Source organism: Suncus etruscus, chromosome 3 (assembly GCF_024139225.1).
Source record: "Suncus etruscus isolate mSunEtr1 chromosome 3, mSunEtr1.pri.cur, whole genome shotgun sequence".
NCBI lineage: Eukaryota > Metazoa > Chordata > Mammalia > Eulipotyphla > Soricidae > Suncus > Suncus etruscus.
Genome location: NC_064850.1, coordinates 16,819,672 through 16,843,418, shown reverse-complemented (window position 1 = coordinate 16,843,418; position 23,747 = coordinate 16,819,672). Strand labels below are relative to the sequence as shown.

Here is a 23,747-nt window from a genome sequence, read left to right as displayed (position 1 = left end):
GTTTGACGACCCTGTCCTCTCCCCTCCCTCCCTTCTCCCTTCTCCTCTCTCCTCTCCCCTCCTCTCCCCTCCGGCTCTCCCCCATATCAGAGCTCCTTGACCCGATTAGACAGCCAGAGTCCTGCCAGCGAGCGAGCTGAACCCCGATCCACAACTTGGTGCGCTGTTGTCCACCACTTTTCCCCGGCTGCCCTCTGGCCAGGAGCCTGCCTGGCTTGGTAGCACTTTCCCAACTTGCTCAGGGGTTTGCCAGCCAGAGAAGGGGGTCACCCAGCCCCGAGGCAGACCCAGACCCAGAAAGTCTCCCTAATCACCTCGGATGACTCATTAACCCCCCCTTACCCTGAGTAATGGCAGGTGACGCCAGAATCGCGTGTCCCACGACCCTCAGAGTCCACCCCACTCCCCCAAGTCGAGGTCCTCCCACTTGTTTTCTAGTCCCCCCCCCCCCCGGGCCTGGTTGCTGAAAGCAGTTGCAAAAAGTTTTCGCCCTTGCAACCTCTCCTGCACCCCAGTCTACGGATCGGTAGTGCGCGGGGGGGGGTCTCCCCCAAAGAATCAGATCATTTTGCAAGTTCCCGGGTGCTTGGTTGATGATAAGGGGGTGTCCGTGATGGGGGGTCAGGGGTTGGGAGGGGGGAGAACCTGGGCATTACGTAACGACAGCCCGGGCTGCATGTAAGAGGGAGAGAGGGAGAGAGAGCGCGCCTGACATGGAGACATTCCAGGGGGGCGGAGAGCTGGACTTGCTGTCCTGGAGTGGCCGGAGATTGAAAAAGGTGGCCGAGATAAAGAAAAAACAAACAAACAAATAAAAACAAACAAACAAACCAACCCCAAAACACTTGGGCGGGGGAGGAAAGAAAATAAAAAAAAGACTCAGGTCCCCAAAACATTAGCAAAAAGCAGAACTCAACGGGCCCCCTTTTAAACTTTTGCAAAGCTACGAGGGATCTGTTTATTTATTTACTTATTTTGGAGGAAATGCAAAACAAAAACCCAAAACAAAACAATTGCAAACCCCCCTGGAAATGAATGGGGCATCAAGCAGGTTGTATGCTGAAAAAAATTGGAGACTTCCAAAAGAAGTCAGTGCGGGAGCGCCAACTCTGCCAGTTGGGACCGAAAAAAAAAAAAAAACCCAAACCTCCTCGGTGCGTCCCCGCTTTTCCCTCACATCCGACACCCCGATCTGTCCCAAAGTAGCCGCTCCGGGGCGCTGCTGGCCCTTTAAGACCCGCCGGCTCCCGGGCTCTACAAAAGGGAGTGACCTCTGGGCTTTGACAGCTTCCCTAATAACTACCCGCGCGCAGGCTCCGCCCCTCCGGGCGTCCGGCCGCACTGATTGGCCGGCGGGCCGGTATCCCGCGCGCCGATTGGCTGGCCGCTCCCCCTGAGCGAACCTTTAGAACTCTGAGACAGACACTATTCTGTTACATTGTAGCAAAATGGCGACTGTCATTCACAACCCCCTGAAAGCGTAAGTACGGACTTGTCCCGAAGGCACCGGAGCGCCGCGTGGTGGGTCCCGGGGAGAAACCGAAAACTACGGGGGCGCCTCTGCTCGCGGGGTGCTGCCGGGGGGGACGCCCCGCTTTGGGCAGGCGCCTGCAGCCTTTGGAGGCGCTTTCTCTCTCTGTCTCTCGCTCTCTGGCTTTCGGCGCTTACTTCTTCATCTCTTTAATTTTTTTCCCCCTCCCGTGCAAGCAGATGTCAGGAGATGCACCGAGCGAGGAAAAGGCTTGATTTTATTTCGAAGAGAAAAAGAGAGACTCAGAGGGGACCCAGCAGGTTTTTTTCTCACCCCCCAGAGAGCCTCGCAGGTTGGGTGGCGAGAAGGGGCGCTGGGAGGGGAGATCCGATGTGGGGGGCGATCTGCTGAAGCTGTTTTGGGGGGGTCTCCTGGGCGCATTGACTCGGCTGAACCCCGCGCTCAAGGCTCCCTGAGTCTGCGGGGTCCCCGATCGGCGGGCGGGCGAGCGAGCGACTCGGACCGCAGCAGCAGCAGCAGCAGCAGCTCCGGAGTTTGCAGGACGCCTTGCTCTTTTCTCTCTTTCTCTCTGAGATCTCTTGTCTCTCCGTCTCTGTCTCACTGTTTCTCTCTGTGTCTGTGTCTCTTCTGTCTCTGCCGATCTTTCTCTCTCTGCCGATCGCTCGCTCGCTCGCGGGGAGTTTGTGCAAACCTTCCTTGGAGTTGGGAACCCCGGACCGTCCTAGCCGGAGGGAGAGCTGCGGGTCCCGGGGAGTCTTGGGGTCCAGGTGGTGGCCACCCTGGGTTGGCTTTTTTCCAGCAGGGGCAATCCCCCCGGAGCGTGACTGCGTGTATGTCATATGTGTGTGTCTATATGTGTATATGTGTCTGTGTGTGTGTGTGTTAAATGTACAACTTGGCAGGCAGGGCAAGCTTGCATGCGGGGCTTAGGAACGGGCTTTGCTTCTCCAATGGCTGAAACGCAGAGACACAGAGAGAGAAGAGAGAGAAGAGAGAGAAGAGAGAGGGGAGGGAGAGAGAGACAGACAGAGAGAGAGAGAAGAGAGAGAGAAGAGAGAGACCGCGAGAGCGAGCAGGTGCCCATGCCCGTGCCCGCCGCCTGGAGACTTTGAGCGGGTGCCCAGATCCGGGACGGAATGGGGGGGGGGGAAGGCTGGCCAGGCGAGGACAGACATGCGGGGGGCCAGCCAGTCCCCGGTCCGACAGCCAATTTCTGCTGCCCGCTTTCCTCCTCCTCCTCCTTGGCACCCTGGCTTGCCTCCTTCCCTCCCTTCCTTCCCAAGTCGCTGCCACTGGGCTAAGCCACCAAGTCCGTCCGCGACCCGCTCCGCTGCTCCTTGCTTGGTGATGCCCGGGGTGGGGTGGCTGGGGGGGGGAACTCGGGGCGCTCCCCTGGGGGAAACTGTTGGCCGCGACGAGGTTTAGCAGAAGAGGAGCCCGCCCGCCCTCCCGCCCGACTCCCCCTCCCCAGCCCCAGCTGCTTTGGCGAGCGGAGGGGAAAGGGGGTGAAGGAGGCGCTGGGGGGCAGGTGCAAGGGGGGTTTGTGCCCACCCAGGCTCCTTCCACTCCAGCCCTTCGTCTCCAGCCCATCCCCGGCTCCTTCTGGAGTTGCAACGCGGGGTTCGCGCGGAAGGAGGAGGCACCGCATCGCCAGGCTGGGTCGCCCCGAAAAGGAGCGCGCCAGGAGGGTGGGATGTGCTTGCATTTGCTCTATCCCAGCATCAGCAATAGAAAAATTGGGGAATGCCCCAAGTCTTGGAGTATTTTTTTGGAGTGCGTGTGTTTTGGGTCATACCCGGTGACGCTCAGGGGTTCTCCTGGCTATGCGCTCAGAAATCACTCCTGGCTTTGGGGGACCGTATGGGACGCCGGGGAAATCGAACCACGGTCTGTCCTAGGCTAGCGCGCGCAAGGCAAGGCAGACGCCTTCCCGCTTGAGCCACCACTCGGGCCCCTTGGAGTTTTATTTGGAAAGCGATCTTAGCGGGGTCTGAGAGTAGCTCCGGGCTCCGCTTCGCTTCTCCTCGGCTTGCTCGGAAGCTTGGAAGCTTGGGGTGGGGGGACGCGGCGTTTCTCACCCATCCGAGAAGGCGAGATGTTTTATGGCTGGAGAAATGCGCGTAACTTCGCGCATCCGAGCTCCGCGCCTTGGAGGGCATGCCGCCTGCTTGCGTCCTCCCAGCCCCACCGATGATGCGCAGGAAGCCCTCCCCCCATTTCTTTCCTTTTTCTTTTTCTTTTCCAGTCCAAACCACACAGCCGCGCTCAAGCCAGCCGGTAAAAAAAAACTCAAGTTGGAGAAAAATGTATTTATTGCACTTGTGCGCCAAGGTCTGTCTCCAGCCTATTGGGAAAGCGCTCACCCCGTTTCCCTGGAGCTGAGCTGAGCGTGCGGGCGGGGCGCGGGAGGTGTGTGTGTGTGTGTGTGTGTGTGTGTGTGTGTGTGTGTGTGTGTGTGTGTGCGTTTGCGCATCTGCCTGTTTGCTGGGTTTATTGGACTGAGCAAAAGGTGCGTGTTTGGGGGGGAGCGTGCCCATTGGGGGGGCTGCTGGCCTTAGAAGCGGAGGAAGGGAAGGATTGCTGGGGAGTGAAATTAGTTCTCAATGATCCTCTTTGTACTTTAATAATTAGCAATAGTCGCAGTGTGAGGTCTGTGTCACGGTGTCGCCACACATACACTGATCTACACAACAACACACCCCAGCGCCTGCCTTTTTCTAAGGGATCGCTGCCATGGGGGGGGGGAGGTCATTTATAATTGCGCGTCCTCCTTTGATTGATTTATTTGTTTATTTATTTTTTTGCATCCCAGTCCCCTTCCTTTCCCTGGGGGCCGGGGAGGGTGTAAACAATACCCGGGACTAAGCCAGAGAGCCTCCTGGAGCGCCCCTGGACCGGACTGAAAAACTCCAGGCTGAAAGAGCACCCCGCGTTGTTAGCAGGACAACCGCACTATCTGCTTCTCTCTACAAATATATATATATATATATATATATATATATATAATATATATATATATATATATATATAAAAAGAACGTGTTTAATAAAACATCTGAGGCATTTCATTTGTTTTTTTTTTTAAAGTTGCTGATGGGGGAAACAATACACACGTGAATAAATTATGCATGGGGAGAAATTAGAACAAAGCAAAGGGAAGGGGAGACCTCCGGGGTAGGAGGATGGTGCTGGGAGGAGGGGGGGAAGCTGGGAGGACTGTTTGGAAGCTCCCCGTTTTATCCTCCTGTGTCCCTCCTGACAATGAGACGGAGCCGAAGGACATTAGCATTTTCTCTGTGTGCGTTCTGAGTCTCTCTCGCGCCTTCCCTTAAAATAATAATAATAATAATAATAATAATAATAATAATAAAAGATATCACCATCGCCCCCTACAGAAACTGGTCACATAAAGCTTTCTTCCAGGATAGGGGAATAAAGTGGCAGGTAGGTAGGTAAGGTGGGTAGATAAGTAGGTAAGGCACTGGGGAAATAAAAGTTCAGGTTTTTTTCTGCACCTCTGACAGGCTCTGCCTAAGGTTGATTAGGAACCATTTCTTCCACTTGGGACATTCAATAATTTAATAGCCCCGGTCACTGTCTGGCCCACTTTGAATCTCATTGCTGTGTGTGTGTGTGTGTGTGTCTTTTCTAGGACCCCTAGCTTCTGGAACCCCGTCTCCTTCACTCTCTGCAATTTGGCTTTCTTCCTGCCTGTCTTTGATCTGGCCTCAACTGGCTTTCTTATCCCTCCTCCTCGGACCCTTCAGCCTGTGCCTCTCTGAAGCTGACAGCCCAGCTTCTCCCTCTGTCGTTGCCTTTAACATCTATGGCTGCCCAACAGGGTGTTAGAGGCAGAAACTGGAGCCGCCTTGGACTGATCAGATCACAAAGGGGACGCGGCAGGTGGCCCCACAAACCAAGCAGTCACATCTGGACAAGTCGAATTGAAAAGGCCTTCATGCAGTCGTAAGATGTGTAAATGCGGGCGACACACGATTTAAATTAGCAGCTAGATTGCCCTGGCTCTGGATGTGTAAGAATTGCCCTCAGTTCTTCCATGGACGAGGGAGGGAGAGGAGGGTGGCATCGTGAAGTAAATGCGTGGTGTTTACAAAAGGCAGATTTATAAAAAGTCTGTGTGTCTTCCACATTGCAGAGTGTTCTGACTGATTTCTGAGCATCGAGAGGACATAATACTTTTTATTCTAACTTTTTTTTTTTTTGGTGTTGGTTCTTGGGGTCTTATTCTAACTTCTAATGCTCCTTGATATTCTGATTTAGGGAAAGCCACTTCCTCCCCAAATCGGCTATCAACAGTTTCTACACTTTAATCTTCTCTTATCAAAACTTTGGTTTGTACGCACTGGACTTGGGAATGGCTGCCACCTTCTGCCAGACTGGATTATGTACATAGAGGCCTATTATTATAAGTGCTTAGAAAGGAATAACTGTTATGATTTAATTTTCCCCATAAACCAACAGGGCTTTACTTCCAGAAACTTTGGTTATGAAGAAGCGGAACCAGGGACCGGTTTCTGTCACGCTTCTAAACTGTGAATTTACCTGTCGGTCTTTGTACGGAAACTTTTGCAAGAGCTCCTTTTGCTAGGAGGCACGCGTTTATATCATTGTTATGTTATTAAAGACACATATTTGAGAGAAATAACTTCCTTAGTTAACATGTGTGTGGATGGACCTCAAACCTCTACTGCTCTGTGGCCACTGACCCAATGCAAGGTTTTCTTTTTTCTTTTATCTATTTTTTTTGGGGGGGGGTTGGGTCACACCCAGCAGCGTTCAGGATTTACTCCTGGCTCTACACTCAGAAATTGCTCCTGACAGGCTCAGGGACCCTATGGGATGTTGGGATTCGAACCACCATACTTCTACATGCAAGGAAACTCTTTACCTCCATGCTATCTCTTCGGCCCCAGTGCAACGTTTTCTAATTTGAAGTGATTTCGTGCCTATGTAGGTTGTATAATTGTCACCTTTTAGAAGTCATAACTCTTCACTTTTGCTGTGGCGCACTCAGTTTAGATATCAAGGGAGGGAGAAAGGAGGGGACGCACATTCCTGGGTCTAATCTCTTAGTGCTTTCTGTCGGGGTGGGGGAATGTAGGTATGTTCTAAATGGGGACCGCTGGGGTCAGGACTTTGTCAGCTTGCAGCCTTTTATGGGCACCGTTTTGGGCCTTCTGAGAAAGGACCCTCAGCTTTTTTTTTTTTTTTAAGCCCAGGAACACCTCCATTGGCTGCTGTTTGACACTGCTGGCTTGAGGGCCCCCCCCCCCCCGCTTCTCCAAATCTCATGAACATACATTATTCTCCAGTGGGAAGAATTCATGATTAGAATTCAGGTGGAGATACTTGGATGCACAGGGTAGATCTGGGGGGAGTTTTCTGGCCTGCAAACCACTTGGGAGACAGGCTGAGCAAGTCACAGGCAGGGAAGCTGGATTTTAGGGGCAACTTAATTGGAGCCCTCTTGTCTGCCTCTGTCTTTTGGGGGTATCAGGCAGGTAGTGGGGATTTGGGTACATCTGAGAGTGATTGTAATGTCTAAAGCTGTTTCACAGCCATCTGCTCAGATCAATGCTGGAAAAAAGAAGTGAAAAGAAAGGGGGAATAAAAGCAGCGGCAGCTATGGTCAGCATCTTGGTTTTGAACATGAACCCCTAAGAGAAAGGAAACTGAGGTTAATATTTCAGGTTTTTTTTTAATTTTTTTATTTTGGTTTTTGGGTCACACCCAGTAGCGCTCAGGGGTTACTCTTGGCTCTACGCTCAGAAATCACTCTTGGCAGGCTCGGGGGACCACATGAGATGCCGGGATTCGAACCACCGTCCTTCTGCATGCAAGGCAAATAAATGCCTTACATCCATACTATCTCTCTGGCTCCAAGTCAGGAATGATTTCTGAGCGCACAACCAGGAGTAACCCTTGAGCGTCACTGGGTGTAGCCCACCCCCCAAAAAAACACCGCCAAAACAGGGAGCATCAACAAGGACAGATAAAGTGAGGCCTGCCGGGGAGGAGAGAGGGCCCGGCTCAGTGGACAAAACCACTGTGTGGCCCGCAACTCTGAAGCAATGATGGTTTAATAGCTAGAGAGCCTGCGATCAGGATCCCAAAGTTTTCCTTCAGTGGTGTGAGTGGCTGTGGAGGGCCGAGGTGTCTTGTAATTTGTTTTTCTTATTGGTTCGGTTACTAGAGTTTCACAGTCTGTCAAACCATATGGATGAATGGTGCTTGCACCGTAAAACTGTCACCAAGGGAGGGTTCTTGAAGCCTGTGATTTGCATCAGAGTTTTAAAAGCAGTGGTTTGGAGGTGTGTGTTGGGGTGTGTGTGTAGTGCGTGTGGAAAAAAGAGGGGTGGACCGTGCTGAGAATTTCTGGGGTGTGTGTGTGTGGTGGTGAGGACTTGGAGAAGGTGAGAAATCAGGGCTCTGTCGGGCAGCTGGGAGGGGCAAAGGGATTAGGCTCAGAGTTTCTAATAATGGGGTTCAAATAGCCCACATGGAGTCCCCTACTGCCCTGGCCTGGGTTCTGAGCCTGGGGAACAATAATGACACATGTCTAATCCCCTCTTTGCACCCCACCTCCCTCCCTGCCTGCAGACACTGGTCATCTCAGGTTGCTGTGAACCTAGCAAGACTTTTTTTTTTATACCAAGAAAATCTGTTGCTATTATAAGCTGCAATTGGAAGCTCCAGCAGAAAAGGCAAGAGACTCACTCCCCCACCCCAAATTTTACCCAACAGAAATGTGGCCCCAAGTCATACTGGGTTTCTAGTCGCAGTAGTTTTCTCACCCAGAGGCTGGACTTCTGTAGCATAATTCTGTAGCATGATTCATTCCCTCCTTGGAAGGGAGGAGATGGGGCTGCTGGGAGAGAAGCCTAGTGCCTTGAGTTCTGCTCTTCCTCCCTCTTATCTTGGACACTGGTCACCATAGCTGCATTTTTTTTTGTTTGTTTTTTTTTGGGTCACACCCGGCGGTGCTCAGGGGTTACTCCTGGCTGTCTGCTCAGAAATAGCTCCTGGCAGGCACGGGGAACCATATGGGACACCGGGATTTGAACCAACCACCTTTGGTCCTGGATCGGCTGCTTGCAAGGCAAACACTGCTGTGCTATCTCTCCGGGCCCATAGCTGCATTTTTTTAAATATATATTTTATTTAAACACCTTGATTACATACATGATTGTGTTTGGGTTTCAGTCATGTAAAGAACACCACCCATCACCAGTGCAGCGTTCCCATCACCAATGTCCCAAATCTCCCTCCTCCCCACCCGACCCCTGCCTGTATTCTAGACAGGCTTTCCACTTCCCTCATATATTCTCACTATTAGGACAGTTCAGAATGTAGTTATTTCTCTAACTAAACTCATCGCTCTTTGTGGTGAGCTTCCTGAGGTGAGCTGGAACTTCCAGCTCTTTTCAGAGCTGCATTTTTGTTTTTGTTTTTGGGTCACATCCGTGGTACACTCGGGTTACTCCTGGCTCTGCGCTCAGAAATTGCTCTGGTCCTTATTTATTTATTTATTTATTTATTTATTTATTTATTTATTTATTTATTAAGGTGAGGGTGATGCATGATTGGTTGGCATTCCTTTTCAGTCAAGCACTTCCTTCACTTGTGTGACCCATTTGGATGGCAAGGACAGAGGGGACCATGGGGGAATCCTTTCTTGATTGTAAAGTGTGATACTGTTTGTATGTGTTTGTGTGTGCATGTGGGGGGGGGGCAGAGCGTTACGAGTGGGAGTCTTGGGAGAAGCACATACCTTCCAAGTGGCAGGTTCTGTTTGATCCTAGAGCTGTATTAGTTGGTCTCCTAAGCATCACCAAGAGTGACCCCTTGAGCACAGAGCCCCCTGAAAGGAAAAAATAGTCCTGAGACTCTCTCCTTCTCTCCCCCCCCCCCCCCCCCCCCCCCCCCGCTCTGCTTGGTAATGCTCAGGGTTTACACCTGACTCTGCACTCTTGGCATTGCTCAGGGTACCATGCTAGGTACCTGGAATTGAATCCAGGTCAGCCATGTTCAAGGCAAGCACCTTACCTGCTGTGCTGTTTCTCTGGCTTCATGAGTAGATTTCCCTTCTTGCCGCTTTGTGCTTGGCAGTTCTTTTTTTTTTTTTTTTTTCCTGTTTGTTTCTGGGTCACACTTGGTGACACTCAGGGCTTACTCCTTGTTCTGTGCTCAGAAATCGCTACTGGCAGGCAAGGGGACCATATGGGATGCTGGGTTTCGAACCACCGACCGTCCTGGGTCGACTGTGTGCAAGACCAACGCTCTACTGCTGTGCTAATTCTCTGGCCCCCCTTTCCTATCTTTTTTTTTTTTTTTTTTAATTTTTGGGCCACACCCAGCAGTGCTCAGGGGTTACTCCTGGCTCCATGCTCAGAAATCGGTCCTGGCAGGCTCGGGGGACCCTATGGGATGCCGGGATTCGAACCGATGACCTTCTGCATGAAAGGCAAATGCCTTACCTCCATGCTATCTCTCCAGCCCCATCCCCCCTTCCTATGTTAATTGAGACAAAATATACATAGCACAGAATATACTGTGTAAGTTTTAAATATTTTGTAGATGCATACCTGGCAATGCTTAAGGGTTACTCCTGGCTCTGCACTCACAATTACTCCTGGAGGTACTTGGGGGACCATATCTGCCGGGGATTGAACCTGGGTTAGCTATGCAAGGCAAATGCCCTATTGTACTATTACTCTGACTCCCATCATTAAAAAAATTTGGTGCTTGGAACACACTTGAGTACATACTTGGTACTCAGTATTTAAAATGTTTTAATAATATAACATTCTGTGATTTACAATACTTTATTTTTTGGGGGGGGTGGCACCTGCACCACTCAGGGATTACTTCTTGCTCTGTGCTCAAAAATTACTCCTTGCGGGCTCTGGGAATAGAGGATGCTGGGGTTCAAACCTAGGTCAGCCATGTGAAAGGCAAACTCCCTACCTGATGTGCTATTGCTTGGGCCCTGGTTTACAATACTCTCTCTCTCTCTCTCTCTCTCTCTCTTTTTTGTTTTTGGGTCACACCTAGCAGTTCTTAGGGATTACTCCTTGCTCTATGCTCAGAAATCACTCCTGGCAGGATCGCGGGACCATATGGGATGCCGGGATTCGAATCACCGTAACTTTTGCACGCAAGGCAAATGTCCTACCTCCATGCTATTTCTCTGGCCCCTACAATACTCTTTTTTTTTTTTTTTTTTGGTTTTTGGGCCACACCCGGTGACGTTCAGGGGTTACTCCTGGCTATGCTCTCAGAAGTCGCTCCTGGCTTGGGGAACCATATGGGACGCCAGGGGATCGAACCGCGGTCCGTCCTAGGCTAGCGCAGGCAGGCAGGCACCTTACCTCTAGCGCCACCGTCCTACAATACTCTTTTTTTTTTTTTTCTAAAAAAATATGGAACACTTCACGAATTTGCATGTCATCCTTGCGCAGGGGCCATGCTAATCTTCTCTGTATCGTTCCAATTTTAGTATATGTGCTGCCGAAGTGAGCACTCTACAATACTCTTAATAATAGTTTCTTAAGCATAAAATTCCAACATTATAACATACCCTCACTATTATACCTGTCATCATTTCCCTTTCCCAAGGACCCTGAAACTTTTTCCTCTCAACCACCTCTGCCTCACATTCCATTGTGTGGCTTGTCTCTCATGTTGCCTTTGGATTTCTGTTGCAACCTTGTTGGTGCATCTATAAATCTCACACATGAGAGAGAACATTCTGGATCTGCCCCTTCCATGCTAACTGACTTCACTCAGCATGACACACATGTCAACATTTTACTTATTTATTCACTATGAAATTACAAAGTTATTCATGATTTCAGGCATACAATATTTCTACACCCACCTCTTCACTACTGTCCACTTCCCTCCATCAACCCCCTCCACATCCCTGTTTGCCTCCTACACACTAGTCTGCTTCTACAAGAGGCGCTTTTTTTTTTTTTTTTTTTTTTTGGGCTGACACCTGGCGGTGCTCAGGGGTTACTCCTGGCTCTATGCTCAGAAATCGCTCCTGGCAGGCATGGGGATGCCATATGGGATGCCGGGATTCAAACCACCATTCATTCTAGATCAGCTGCATGCAAGGCAAATGCCCTAACGCTGTGCTATTTCTCCGGCCTCCAAGCTTTTTATTTATTTATTTATTTATTTAAATTTTTTTTATTAAGCTTTTTTTTTTAAAAGATAAGAGATTTAAAAAATACAATAGGGCCTGGAGAGATAGCACAGCAGCAGCCGATCCAGAACCTAAGGTGATTGGTTCGAATCCCGGTGTCCCATATGGTCCCCTGTGCCTGCCAGGAGCTATTTCTGAGCAGACAGCCAGGAGTATCCCCTGAGCACCGCCGGGTGTGACCCAACAACCAAAATAAAAAAAAAATACAATAAAAAAGTGTGTGTGTGTGTGTGTGTGTGTGTGTGTGTGAGACAGTTGTTGTTTGCATAGGAACAGCAAAATATGGGAAAAATAGAAAAAAAAAAGCCTTTGGCCTAAAAACAGGGAGACCTTACCCATAAAAAATTCTGGCATAAGATCAACTATGCAGGGGTCTCAAACTCAATTTACCTGGGGGCCGCAGGAGTGCAAAGTCAGTAGTAAGCCTTGAACATTGGGGGTGTGACCCGAACAACTAAAACAAAACAAAACAAAACAAAACAAAAAAAAAGATTCCTCTAGGGCAGGACCACAAAATGTATGGAGGGCCATTTGCAGCCTGCGAGTTTGAGACCCCTGAACTCTAGGCTCCAGGCATCCTAAATTGTCTAATCCCAAAGTCTTCCTCTGTGGTCTCAATAAAAGTAATTCACAATCATGGTTGCCATGGTCAGGTTTCTGTAGTTAGAGATCCTGGTTTCTGTACAGATCCTATGTGGAAGTCAGAGGGATACAGAGCGTCTTCTGGTTCCATCTCACCATTAGGTGGCCATGCAGGGAACCCTGCCCTGAAAGCAGGTTGTTGCTGTTACCATACGTCAGGGTGTGTATGAGCCCACTCTGGAGTAAGTCGATGCCAGGGCATGCAAGCTTTTTAAAGTAGAGGCTTTCTTGGTGTTGAGTGCTGTATCTCCAGTCTCCATAATTTGATCATTCCTAACATATTCAGCAGCCACAAAATAACAGGGCTAGGGTTAGAGCTAGCTTGTCCTTCCCTCCTCCCTGTCTCTCTCTACCTTGGACCCAGGAAACCTTCCTTTTTGATTTTTTTCCTGAAGTGGTCCATACTAAGTGTCTCATGAATGAGAGCATACACTGTTCTTTGGTGACAGGCTCGTTTGCTTAAGGTAATGCCCTGAAACCAAAACAAACAAACAAACAAACAAACAAACAAACAAACAAAAAAACGGGCCCGGATCCAGGACCAAAGGTGGTTGGTTCGAATCCCAGTGTCCCATATGGTCCCCCGTGCCTGCCAGGAGCTATTTCTGAGCAGACAGCCAGGAGTTAAACCCCTGAGCACTGCCGGGTGTAACCCCAAAACCAAAAAAAAAAAAAAAAAAAGATAATGCCTTCAAGGGTCATCCGTGTTAGAGCATGAGTCAGTACTTTTTTAGTACTAAACAGTATTTCACTGGATGGATTTATACCCCATTTGGCTGATTCTTTCAATGGCAGACAGTTTGGTTGTTTCCTCCTTTGGGTGAATATGTGGCTACAAACATGAGTGTAGTTATTAAGAACTATTTGAGCACCTGGTTTCCGTTCTTTTGGGTACCCTTTCTTTGGAGATTCTAAATTCAAGTCTATTTCTAGACATGCCCAGGCAGTGCCCATTTGGTATTCTTCAGGAACAATCCGGTAGTGTCATGTAATTTAACCTTTATGGGTTGTGACCCAGTCAAAGGAATAGGGGGGACAGTTAATGCCCTGGGAACTCAGATACTGACTTTTCTCACCCCAGCAACAAGAATTGCATTCCCTTTTTCTTTGATCTCCCATTTCTTTGAGTATAGGATATGGGTTTGTGTAGAGGATCTCATGCCCCAATCCCATGGGATTTGGGAATGCGGGTCTGCAGCAATGCCAAATAATCCACATAAAGTTGAAGAGATAAGACAGGTTTAGGAAACTTCCACCACGAGCTTTCTGCAAGCAGGCAAAGGTACCAGTAGGCAGACAGGCTAGCTGTGGAACTGAAATCACAAGCAGTTTCTCTAACACTGGGATCTTTATTTTATTTTATTTTTTATTTTAGGCCATACCTGGTGACGCTCAGGGTTACTCCTGGCTCTGTGCTCAGAAATTGCTCCTGGGTTGGGGGACCATATGGGATGCTGGGTCTGTCTTGGATCAGCCCGTGCAAATGTCCTGCTGTGTGCTATCGATCCGCACCCCCCTCCGTTATCTTTATTGGGAAGAAAGGGACCAATAAAGAGGTACTTCCGGAACATGAATGACATGAGCACAAGCAAGGAAGAATTATCCTGAATACGTTATTCTAACCAGTTTTGGGGTGCTACAGGAGTTCAGTAGTGAGAGGGACAGAAAGGGAGAGAGGCATCCCTGAGGTAGTAAGACAAAGGGAAAGTCTGGAGTTAGTAAATCCGAACTGTATTTCCTGCAGTGAACAGAGCAGAACTTGTCTCTCCTTTCTCCCGGCTCACAGGCCCCAGGGACCTCAGTGAAATAATGGATGTGAAAACATTTCAGAAGGTGTAAAGTAAGGAACAGAAAAGTGTTACTAGAAATGCAAAGTTGCTTGTCCCTGACCTAGGCCCTCTCAGAGAGCCCAGAGGAACTGCATTCTCATAAAATGGAAAGAAATGATTCCCAGCCATTGTCGTTTCTCAGGAAATGCAAGCCCCCCCCCCCCAACCCAACCAAATGTAAATAGCCCTGAAACCTCAGTGTGGGATTTCCCCATTGTCTGGGTTTGAAATAGGTGAGACTAGGAGCTCCAGGGAAATTCTCAGTTCATTCCCTGTTCTTTTGCCCCATCAGCCCTGGACTGAGCCCACTCACAAAAATCAGAGACTGCATGGCCTGGACTGATAGTACAGCGGGCAAGACCCTTTTCTTACTTGTGGCCGGTTAGGGTTTAAGCCCTAGCATGGTAGTTGGTCCTCTGAACACCACCAGGAGTGAGCTGAACTATAGAGCGAGGAGTAAGCCCTGAGCACCAGGTATGGTCCCAAACCCCAACCCGAGCCGAACATATATCAGAGTTTACAGAACTTGGATGGGAGGAGCCATTTTGGGAGCCAGGTTCTCCAAAAGTGCCCACAGGAAAAGAGGAGTTGGGGAAGGTGTGTGGGGTCAGTGCTGAAATCTGCTCGGGCATAAGAAGGGCATTTGGAGGCTCTATGAGATCAGCAGCAGAATTAATTTTTTTTTTTTTTTTGGGCCACACTCAGCGGTGCTCAGGGGTTACTCCTGACTGTCTGCTCAGAAATAGCTCCTGTCAGGCACAGGGGACCATATGGGACACCGGGATTCGAACCAACCACCTTAGGTCCTGGATCGGCTGCATGCAAGGCAAACACCGTTGTGCTATCTCTCCGGGCCCTTGATTTTTTTTGGGGGTGGGGTGGGGTGGGTCATACCTGGCAGCACTCAGGGGTTACTCCAGGCTCTGAGCTCAGAAATTGCTCCTGGCAGGTTTGGGGGACCATATGGGATGCCGGGATTCGAATCACCGTTCTTCCACATGCAAGGCAAACACCCTACCTTCATGCTATCTCTCTGGTCCAGGTTTGATTCTTTTTACAAAAGTAGACCCTGGAAAGCATGGAGTTGGGGAGGGGGGATCACTTCTCAGAATTCTGGTTTTGTCTTGCCATAGGCAGCCTTGCTATTGCTTCGGATCGAAGCTTGCTGCAAGTGACAACATTCCCTTACTCTGTGAAAGCTTTATTTGCGACTCTTGAAGCTTGGCATGTTTTTGTGGGTTTCCTTGAGCACTTTGGAGTTTTCTTTCTTTATCCTGTCCTGGGAATTAACCTGTTCAACTCTGAACCCTTGCTTCCCCCTTCAGAGCTAACTGGGATCTGAATTGCCTTTCCTGTATCTCCAACTTCCACTCCAAGGAAGACTGGGGGACACTCTGTTTGTCCTTCCAGACCTTTGTTCTTTGGCCTGGTAAAGTGTATGCAAACCAGGTGGCTGGGCAGCTCCCCTAGGCTTCCCCTAGAGGGACCATGGGGGTGGGGGCGGGTGGGGTGGCACTGAGAGGTAATGTGGTGCTGGGGCTGGGGGTGGTGGGGGAGGGCCCGGTGGATGGGGTGGTGGGAGTGGAGAGAATATATTCTCTCCTGCTAATTATTTTCCCTGAGGATTTAGCCAATGCAGAACCATCTATTATCGTGGGAGCGCTCTATGGTGGTTCTGTCTGTGATGAATGCTAAGTGGAAACAAGCAAGAAAAATTAACAGGCGGCTGCTTCTGTCCACCTAATTAAAATGCATATCCAAATGCATAATTCCTTATGTTTCCCCATGCACACACTCCCCTTCCAATCCCAATTCTGTGGAGTGTAAGGGGGGGGCATGGGGGGAAGCCCCTTTTCCCAATCATTTCTCTTGATTATATTTCCATCAGGGAAGAACTGGAGGACTGCCTCAACGTAGAAAAAAAGCTTAATTTTTTTTTTTTAAATAATAGTTCAAAAATTGCCAGATTTTGGAGCCAGAGAGGTAGAATAGCAGGTAGGCCGCTTGCCTTGCATGTGGCTAACTTGAGTTTGATATTCAGCATTCTATGATCCACCCCTTCGAGCCTACCAGGAGTGATCCCTGAGCTCAGAGCCAGGAATAAACTTTGAGCACTGTCAGCTTTGGCCCTCAAATAAACAAACAAACAAAAGTCAAATTTTATTTTATTTTACTTTTTCCCCAACCCCCAAAAGTCAAATTTTAAACTTAGATTAGGCTCCCCAAAATTCTGCACTTTTTTTCCCCCACTTAATACAAAACCCAAAACAATCCCCAAACTTTATCTGGCTGCAAAAACAAACAAACAAACAAACAAACAAAGGATGAAGGAAGTAGGGAAAGAAAGGGGAGGGCAAAAAAAAAAAAATAGAAGGCAAGGAAGAAAAGGAAAGTTCCCACCATTTTTGCTGACCTGTCAGTTTTGTGAGGGGAAAGTCTGGTTGCCATCAGCAGTGAGCCTTGGAGCATTGTAGAGGGTTTTCTTCATCTTCTTCCCCTGACTTGGCCTGCCTCAAAGTCCTCCTCTCAGTCCCCCCTCCATCCCCCCCAGCCCATACTGAATTAGAACCCTGGCTGTTGGAGAGAGCTTTGAGGATGCATCTGCCTTTGTAGCAAGATAGCAAAATAGAGAAAGGAACTCATACAGTCTGTATCGTCCCAAATACAGAAAAGCTGACATCCAGGCTGACATCCTTGGAATCAAACTCTTCTCTTCATCCTCTCTTTGTGCCCCACGGATCATTTTCTCCCTCCCAGAAGAACAACTTTACTGACCTGTCATAAAATATTGAATAAGGGGCCAGAATTGATGATACAGCCAGTAGGATGCTTGCTTTGCACATGGCCTGACCTGGATTCAATCACCAACAACCCATATAGTTCCCTCAAACCCTGCCAGGAGTCATCCCTGAGCACAGAGCACAGAAGTATGACCTGAGCACAGCTGAATATGGCCCCCAAACAACCCCAAAAAATATGAACAAAATATTGAATAAAACATGAAACTTGGCCGGAGAGATAGCAGAGAGGTAGGGTGTTTGCCTTGCACACAGCTGTCCCAGGACAGACGGTGGTTCAAATCCTAGCATCCCATATGGTCACTGACCTGCCAGGAGCAATTTCTGAGCTCAGAGCCAGGAGTAACCCGTGAGTGCTGTCGGGTGTGACCCAAAACAAAACAAAAAAGACACCCCCCCAACTCCCAAAAAAAAAAAACAAAAGACAAAAAAACACACAAAACTTCAGTTTGTGTGTTAGTCATAATGTCAGTGCCATCCCAATGGTGGCCCCCACTTTGCCAGCAGGAACCCCCCACCCCTGGCCTCTTGACTGCCCTCCAAAGCAGCCCCAGCTGTTGATTTATCAGGGCCGGCTGGCTCAGCAGTGCATGGAGATTGCTTTTAATTAACTCTCTTCATTTTTCCCAATCTTCAGGGAGCGGCAGCCCTTTAATGATTTTAATATTTTATCTGGATTTATATCCGCCTTATTTGTTGTTGTTTGACTTATGCATCACTTCTTCCTGAAGTGCTTCCAGACTGATCTATTTATTTGCCCTTTCCCCTTCCCCTGCAGGCCCCTAAGATCTTTCTAGGGAAGGGACGGAGGGTTCTAAACACGGGCTGGTCTTCCCCAGCTTCCCAATTGCACAGGGAGAGATGGCATCAGCCTTTGTGAGGTTTGACTTAGGAAATCTCCTTTTACTGCACTCTGAACTGACAGAGTTGGTTTCCCAGTTGTTTATTTGGGTAAAAAATGGATTTTTTAGAAAGTGAGATCTCTTTGTCTCTTTTGTGAGTGCTTATCCTGTAAAGGAGAGTTGGAGAGAAACTTTTTATACATTAGTTGGTATTAGCTGTCTAAAATATCTTTCTTTCTTTTTCTTTTTTCTTTCTTTCTTTTCTTCTTTCTTTCTTTCTTTCTTTCATTCTTCCTTTCTTTCTTTTTTCTTTCTTTCTTTCTTACTTTCTTTCTTTCTTTCTTTTTTCTTTCTCTTTCTTTCTTCTTTCTTTCTTTCTTTATTCTTACTTTCTTTCTTTCTTTTTTCTTTCTTTCTTTCTTTTCTCTCTCTCTCTCTCTCTCTTTCTCTCTCTCTCTCTCTCTCTTTCTTTTCTTCTTCTTTCTCTTTCTTTCTTCTTTCTTTCTTTCTTTCTTTCTTTCTTTCTTTCTTTATTTCTTTCTTTCTTTCTTTCTTTCTTTTTTCTTTCTTTCTTCCTTTCTTTCTTTCTTTTCTTTCTCTTCTTTCTTTCTTTCTTTCTTTCTTTCTTTCGTCCTTCTTCCTTCCTTCCTTCCTTCCTTCCTTCCTTCCTTCCTTCCTTCCCTTCCTTCCTTCCTTCCTACCTTCCTTCCTTCCTTCCTTCCTTCCTTCCCTTCCTTCATTCCTTCCTTCCTTCCCCTTCCTTCCTTTCCTTCCTTCCCTCTTCTCCTTCCTTCCTTCTTTTTCTTTCTTTTTCCATCTTTTTCTTTTCTCTCCTCTCCTCCCCTCCCCTCCCCTCCCCTCCTCCCCCTCCACATCTGCCTTTGTCTCACTTCTACTCTTCTACCTGTACCTCTGAAATGCTGAACTCTGATTCATCAGAATGTAAAGTTCTTTTATTTAGGGGTGGGGTGGGTTTGGGCCACACCCTCCGGTGCTCAGGGGTTACTCCTGGCTCTGCATTCAGAAATCACTCCTGGTAGGCTCAGGGGACCATATGAGATGTCGGAGATTGAACCTGGGTCGGCCATGTGCAAGGCAAATGCCTTACCCGCTGTGCTATTGCTCTGGCTCAGAATGTAAAATTCTGGAAGTCAAGGCTGCAGCAGTCCATGCTAAGGTTTTAGTAAGTATATGTGGGAGCTGAAATGGAAGGCAGCCACAGTTCTCTGCCTGAATCCTTTGCTGCCAGCCTTTTTCGAGAGGAAAGACAGTTCTCAAAATTCCTGCCTGCAGGAGTTTGGAAAAGGCAGCAGAATTCTGTCTTCAGGTCCTTTACCTTAAAGGAGCTGGGAAATCCGCACAGGAGTAGCATTCATTTCATATAGCATATGTAGCTATGAGGAATGGCAGCCCTCCTCAATGGAAACCCTGGTTTCTTCATAACCTCTTTCTTACAGCCAGAAAAGTCTGGCTCCCTGCTTCCTCCCTTTTCTTTGGTCTTGGGAAATAAAGACAAGTCCTCTGGCGTTGCTTTCTAATCCAGCTACTGACAAAGCGACCACCTTTCAGTTGACCATCAGCTGTGTCATGAGCTGTGTATGGGCTTTTATTTATTAGTGTTTCTCACTGAGAAACTTTTTGGCTGGAGGAAACCAAATGAGAGTAGCCCAAGGTGTGAGCCACTCGAGCAAGCTTCACCAACCCATCCTGGGAAGTTTGGGGGTAACTGCAGTCTTGTTGCTGCTTACAGATACAAATTCTTGGAAACGGCGCCTGTGGGTACTAATGATGCAGGGTTCCAACCACGTCTAGTACAGATAAAAATCATATGTGTCTGGAGTGATAGCACAGTGGGTAGAGCACTTGCCTTGCACATGGTCGACCCAGGTTTGAAAATAAAATCCTGTGTGGGCTGCGGGACAGCACTGATAGTGCTTAGGGCTTACACTCAGGAATTCACTCGGGAATCACTCCTGGAGGTGCTTGGGAAACTTTTTTGGGGTGCTGGGAATCAAACCTAGGTAAGCCAAATGCAAGGCAAGAGCCCTAACCTCTATACTATCACTCATGTTTGTTTTCAAATAGTGGTCACCCCTGATGGTACTGGGGAGGACGTTAGGGCCACACCAAGATTTTGGACAACCAGAGCTAACTCAGTAGTGGTTGGGGGATCCCAAGGATACCAGGGTTCAAACCCAAGGTCTTGAACTTGCTAGGTTTATACTTTACCACTTGGGTCTTAACCCTGGCCTTTGAAATGAGTTTTGTAATTCAGACTCTGCCCTCTTTTTTTTTTTTTTTTTTTGGGCCCCACCCGGTGGTGCTCAGGGGTGACTCCTGGCTTTGTGCTCAGAAATCACTCCTGGCTTGGGGACCATATGGGATGCCAGGGGATCGAACCACGGTCCACATGCAAGGCAAATGCCCTACCGCTGTACCACCAGACTCTGTCCTCTTAACTATCTTTCTCCTGGGCAACCAGAGGAAAGACTGACTGTGCATGAAACATAGGCAGTAGGGGCAGAATTGTCCAGAAGAGTTGACTCACAACAGATACTTGAACTAGCATCTTCTCTCTCAGGTAACCCTCCCTTCGTGCCAGCTTGTGACACTTCAGGAGAGGGACCCCTGGGGATGGTCCGGATCCTGGGGCTCATTTTCATTCTGGGCAGCCATCCCAGCTCCTCCTTAGACATATTCTGTCCTCATTTTCTCTAATCACACATGTCTCTGGGGGCTGGAGAGCAGGTCTGAACTGTCCCATTTTAGGTCATGCACAGTGTGGCTGGGATGAACACTGACCTGTGGGGTTTTGTAAAACTGGGCAAGCTCCCAGGGTGGGGGGCAGTAGTGAGCACAGAGGGCATTGTTTGCCCTCCAGGAGATGGGGAGGAAGAGCAACTGATTCATGAAAGCCAACGTCCGAACCTTCCTGCTACCCACTCGCTCTTGCTCTTTGAGCTTGGATGTTTGAGAGGACCCGATCTTACAGGCCTTCCTTTTGGGAGTCCTTCTCACCACAGTGGCTGAGAAATATAGGACAAAAAGCAGTTCTAATCAACAGTCCTTATTTTATTTTTTTTAATTTATTATTATTATTATTTTGGATCACATCTGGCAGTGCTCAGGGGTTACTCCTGGCTCTATGCTCAGAAATCGCTCCTGGCAGGCTCGGGGGACCATATGGGATGCCGGGATTCAAACCACCATCCTTCTGCATGCAAGGCCTTACCTCCATGCTATCTCTCCGGCCCCAGTTATTGTTTTCTTAATTAATTAATTAATTATTTAGGTTTTTGATCACACCCGGCAGCACTCAGGTTACTCCTGGCTCTAGAAATCACTCCTCGAAGGCACGGGGGACCTTATGGAAAGCCGGGATTCGAACCACCATCCGTCCTGGATCACCATTGTGCTATCTCTCTGGCCCCTGTTTTCTTACTTTTTTTTTTTTGTTTGTTTGTTTTTGGGTCACATCCGGCAGTGCTCAGGGGGTTACTCCTGGCTCTATGCTCAGAAATCGCTCCTGGCAGGCACGGGGGGACCATATGGGATGCTGGGAGTTGAACCACTGTCCTTCTGCATGCCAGGCAAAGCCTTACCTCTATGCTATCTCTTTGGCCCTGTTTTTCTTATATTTATTATTATTATTATTTTTGGTTTTGGGGCCACACCCAGCGGTACTCAGGGGTTACTCCTGGCTGTCTGCTCAGAAATAGCTCCTGGCAGGCACGGGGGACCATATGGGACACCAGGATTCAAACCAACCACCTTAGGTCCTGGATCGGCTGCTTGCAAGGCAAACACTGCTGTGCTATCTCTCTGGTCCCTTTTATTTATTTTTTAAAGGGGCACAAAAGTATGTAGTGAAGGGGGAGCAGATGGTTGGTACAGAGGTAGCATGGCCAATGGAGTCAGGGATGTAGTTCAAGTGGTGGAGCCTATGTGTTGCATGTGGGAACCCTGGATTCAACCCCTAGCACCATATGCTTTCTTCCTAAAGTACAGTATCACCAAGTGAGGCCTTGGTGGTCCTTGAGTGCTTCTGGGACACAAGTATCATTGAAGTAGACCAATAATGTGTGTGTGTGTGTGTGTGTGTGTGTGTGTGTGTGTGTGTGTGGCAGATAGGGAGACATCTTGGACCCTGGTTGTACTGGTGAATCCCAATTTGACAGTCAACTTCCAGGAAGATCTTGATCACTTAGAGGCTCAAAGTGAAACCCTGTGGAGGAAGAGAGGGGTTGTCTTTGTATACCCCCAGCAGGAGGGTTGCTATTTCCAGACCCCCTTCCCAAGGTAGGTCTGGGTCTTGGTCCTCAGTTTCCTTAATCATGTCCTTGCCCTGATCCTAGCATGTGGCACTCTGTCAGCTTTGCTATCTCTCTGTCTCTGTGTCCCTGGGAAGTTGGGGTTGAGGAGTAGCTTGTGGGGAGGCCAGTGTTGTGCTAGTTTCAGGGGCTGCAGAGACTGGACTCCTTGGAAGCAAACACTGTCCAGAGACCAGGCATGTGGGGGGGCACAGCTCTGGGGAGCAGCCTCTGAGGTGAGACAATTTGACTCTTCTGACCTCTTTTCTCATCTGTGCACAGGATGGGCAGTCTGGGCCTTTTGAGGGAAGTTGGGGGAAGTAAGTTAATGCAGATAACATGGCATGTTACTCCTTAATCTAGATTTACAGGCCTGTTTTTTCCTCAATAGACTCTTTTCCTCTCTGAAACAGAAGGGCAAACCTGCTTTTTCTCCCCCTCCATTGGCATCCCAAGGAAAGAATGAGAAGCTATGCTTTGTTTTCAAGTTTCCAAGAAAGAAGTCCTAGAGCTCTCTGGTATTGTTTCTCATTCAATTGTTTTTCCTCTTAGCGCAAATGTGCTCAAACAGATTTCGAGAAATCGTGTGTGTGTGTGTGTGTGTGTGTGTGTGTGTGTGTGTGTGTGTGTGTGTGTGTGTGTGTATGTCTCCATGAACATATGTGTGCCAGGGATCAAGAACCGAAACATGTATTCTGCCACTGAGCTCTATTGCTAGTTGAGAGGCACTTTGTCCAAGCTTGCTCATTGTTTTTTGCTTGTTTGCTTGTTTTTGTTTTGGGGCCACACCCAGTGGTGTTCAGGGGTTACTCCTGGCTCTGTGTTCAGAAATTGCTCCTGGCAGGCTTGGGGGGGGGGGGCATATGGGATTCTGGGATTTGAACCACCGTCTGTCCTGGGTAGGCTGCATCCTAGGCAAATGTCCTATCATTGTGCTATCTCTCTGGCCCCATGATTGTGTGTTTTTGATGGACGTGGGCACTGGGGCTTTCTGAGAAAGGACAGAACTCTTACTGCGGAAGCACAGAGGTGAGCTGACTCAGAGACATCTTGCTACCAAGATTGGAGCCTGTTTTTCCAGGGTGGGCGGGTGTGCAGCAAGGAAGGGGGCTCAGGAGCTCTGTAGCTCCTAGTGGGTGGAGGTCACACGGGTTCATACTTATGTGTTCAGCTCAGTCGGACACCCCATCCTCAGGGTGGTGAAGGGGGTGGCTCTGTCCTCCCCCACACTCCTGGTAGACAGCAATCAGTGCCTGACCCGCTGGCATTCCAGGCGTCCGATGTTCCAAACACCAGACCCCTGAATTATTTTTAACTGTCCCAGGTTTTTTTTTTTTTTTTTTCCATGCGTATAAATGATGGAATCCAAAGGCTTGGTCATACAACTTAAACGTCAGCTTGCTTTGCATTCCTGAATTGGCCTGTGTCAGGGGACCAAGCAGAAATGCACCCTGTGTTCTGAATTGTTTCAAAGCTTTCCACCTGCTCCACTCCCTGCTCCTCTGTGGGAACAGAAAGGGAGTACCCAGATAATCCTGCTCTGGGGTCCAGAGAGGGAGGGAGATGGTCTCTGCCCAGGGCCTGCTGTGCGCTCTGTCGCG

General features: G+C 48.6%; 1 protein-coding gene and 1 non-coding gene across 2 annotated transcripts in view; one reads left to right on the top strand and one right to left on the bottom strand.

The window, feature by feature from the left end:
- The first annotated feature begins 1,438 nt into the window (after positions 1-1,438).
- Positions 1,439-23,747, top strand: part of DPF3 (double PHD fingers 3) — a 298,015-nt gene continuing 275,706 nt past the window's right edge. Inside the window, exon 1 of the mRNA XM_049770448.1 lies at positions 1,439-1,480. Coding sequence (XP_049626405.1) covers positions 1,449-1,480 — 32 coding nt within the window. The 5' untranslated portion in view covers positions 1,439-1,448. The remainder of the gene's footprint in view (positions 1,481-23,747) is intronic.
- Positions 10,929-11,035, bottom strand: LOC126005520 (U6 spliceosomal RNA). The gene has a single exon (XR_007494572.1). It is a non-coding gene; the product is annotated as a U6 spliceosomal RNA (small nuclear RNA).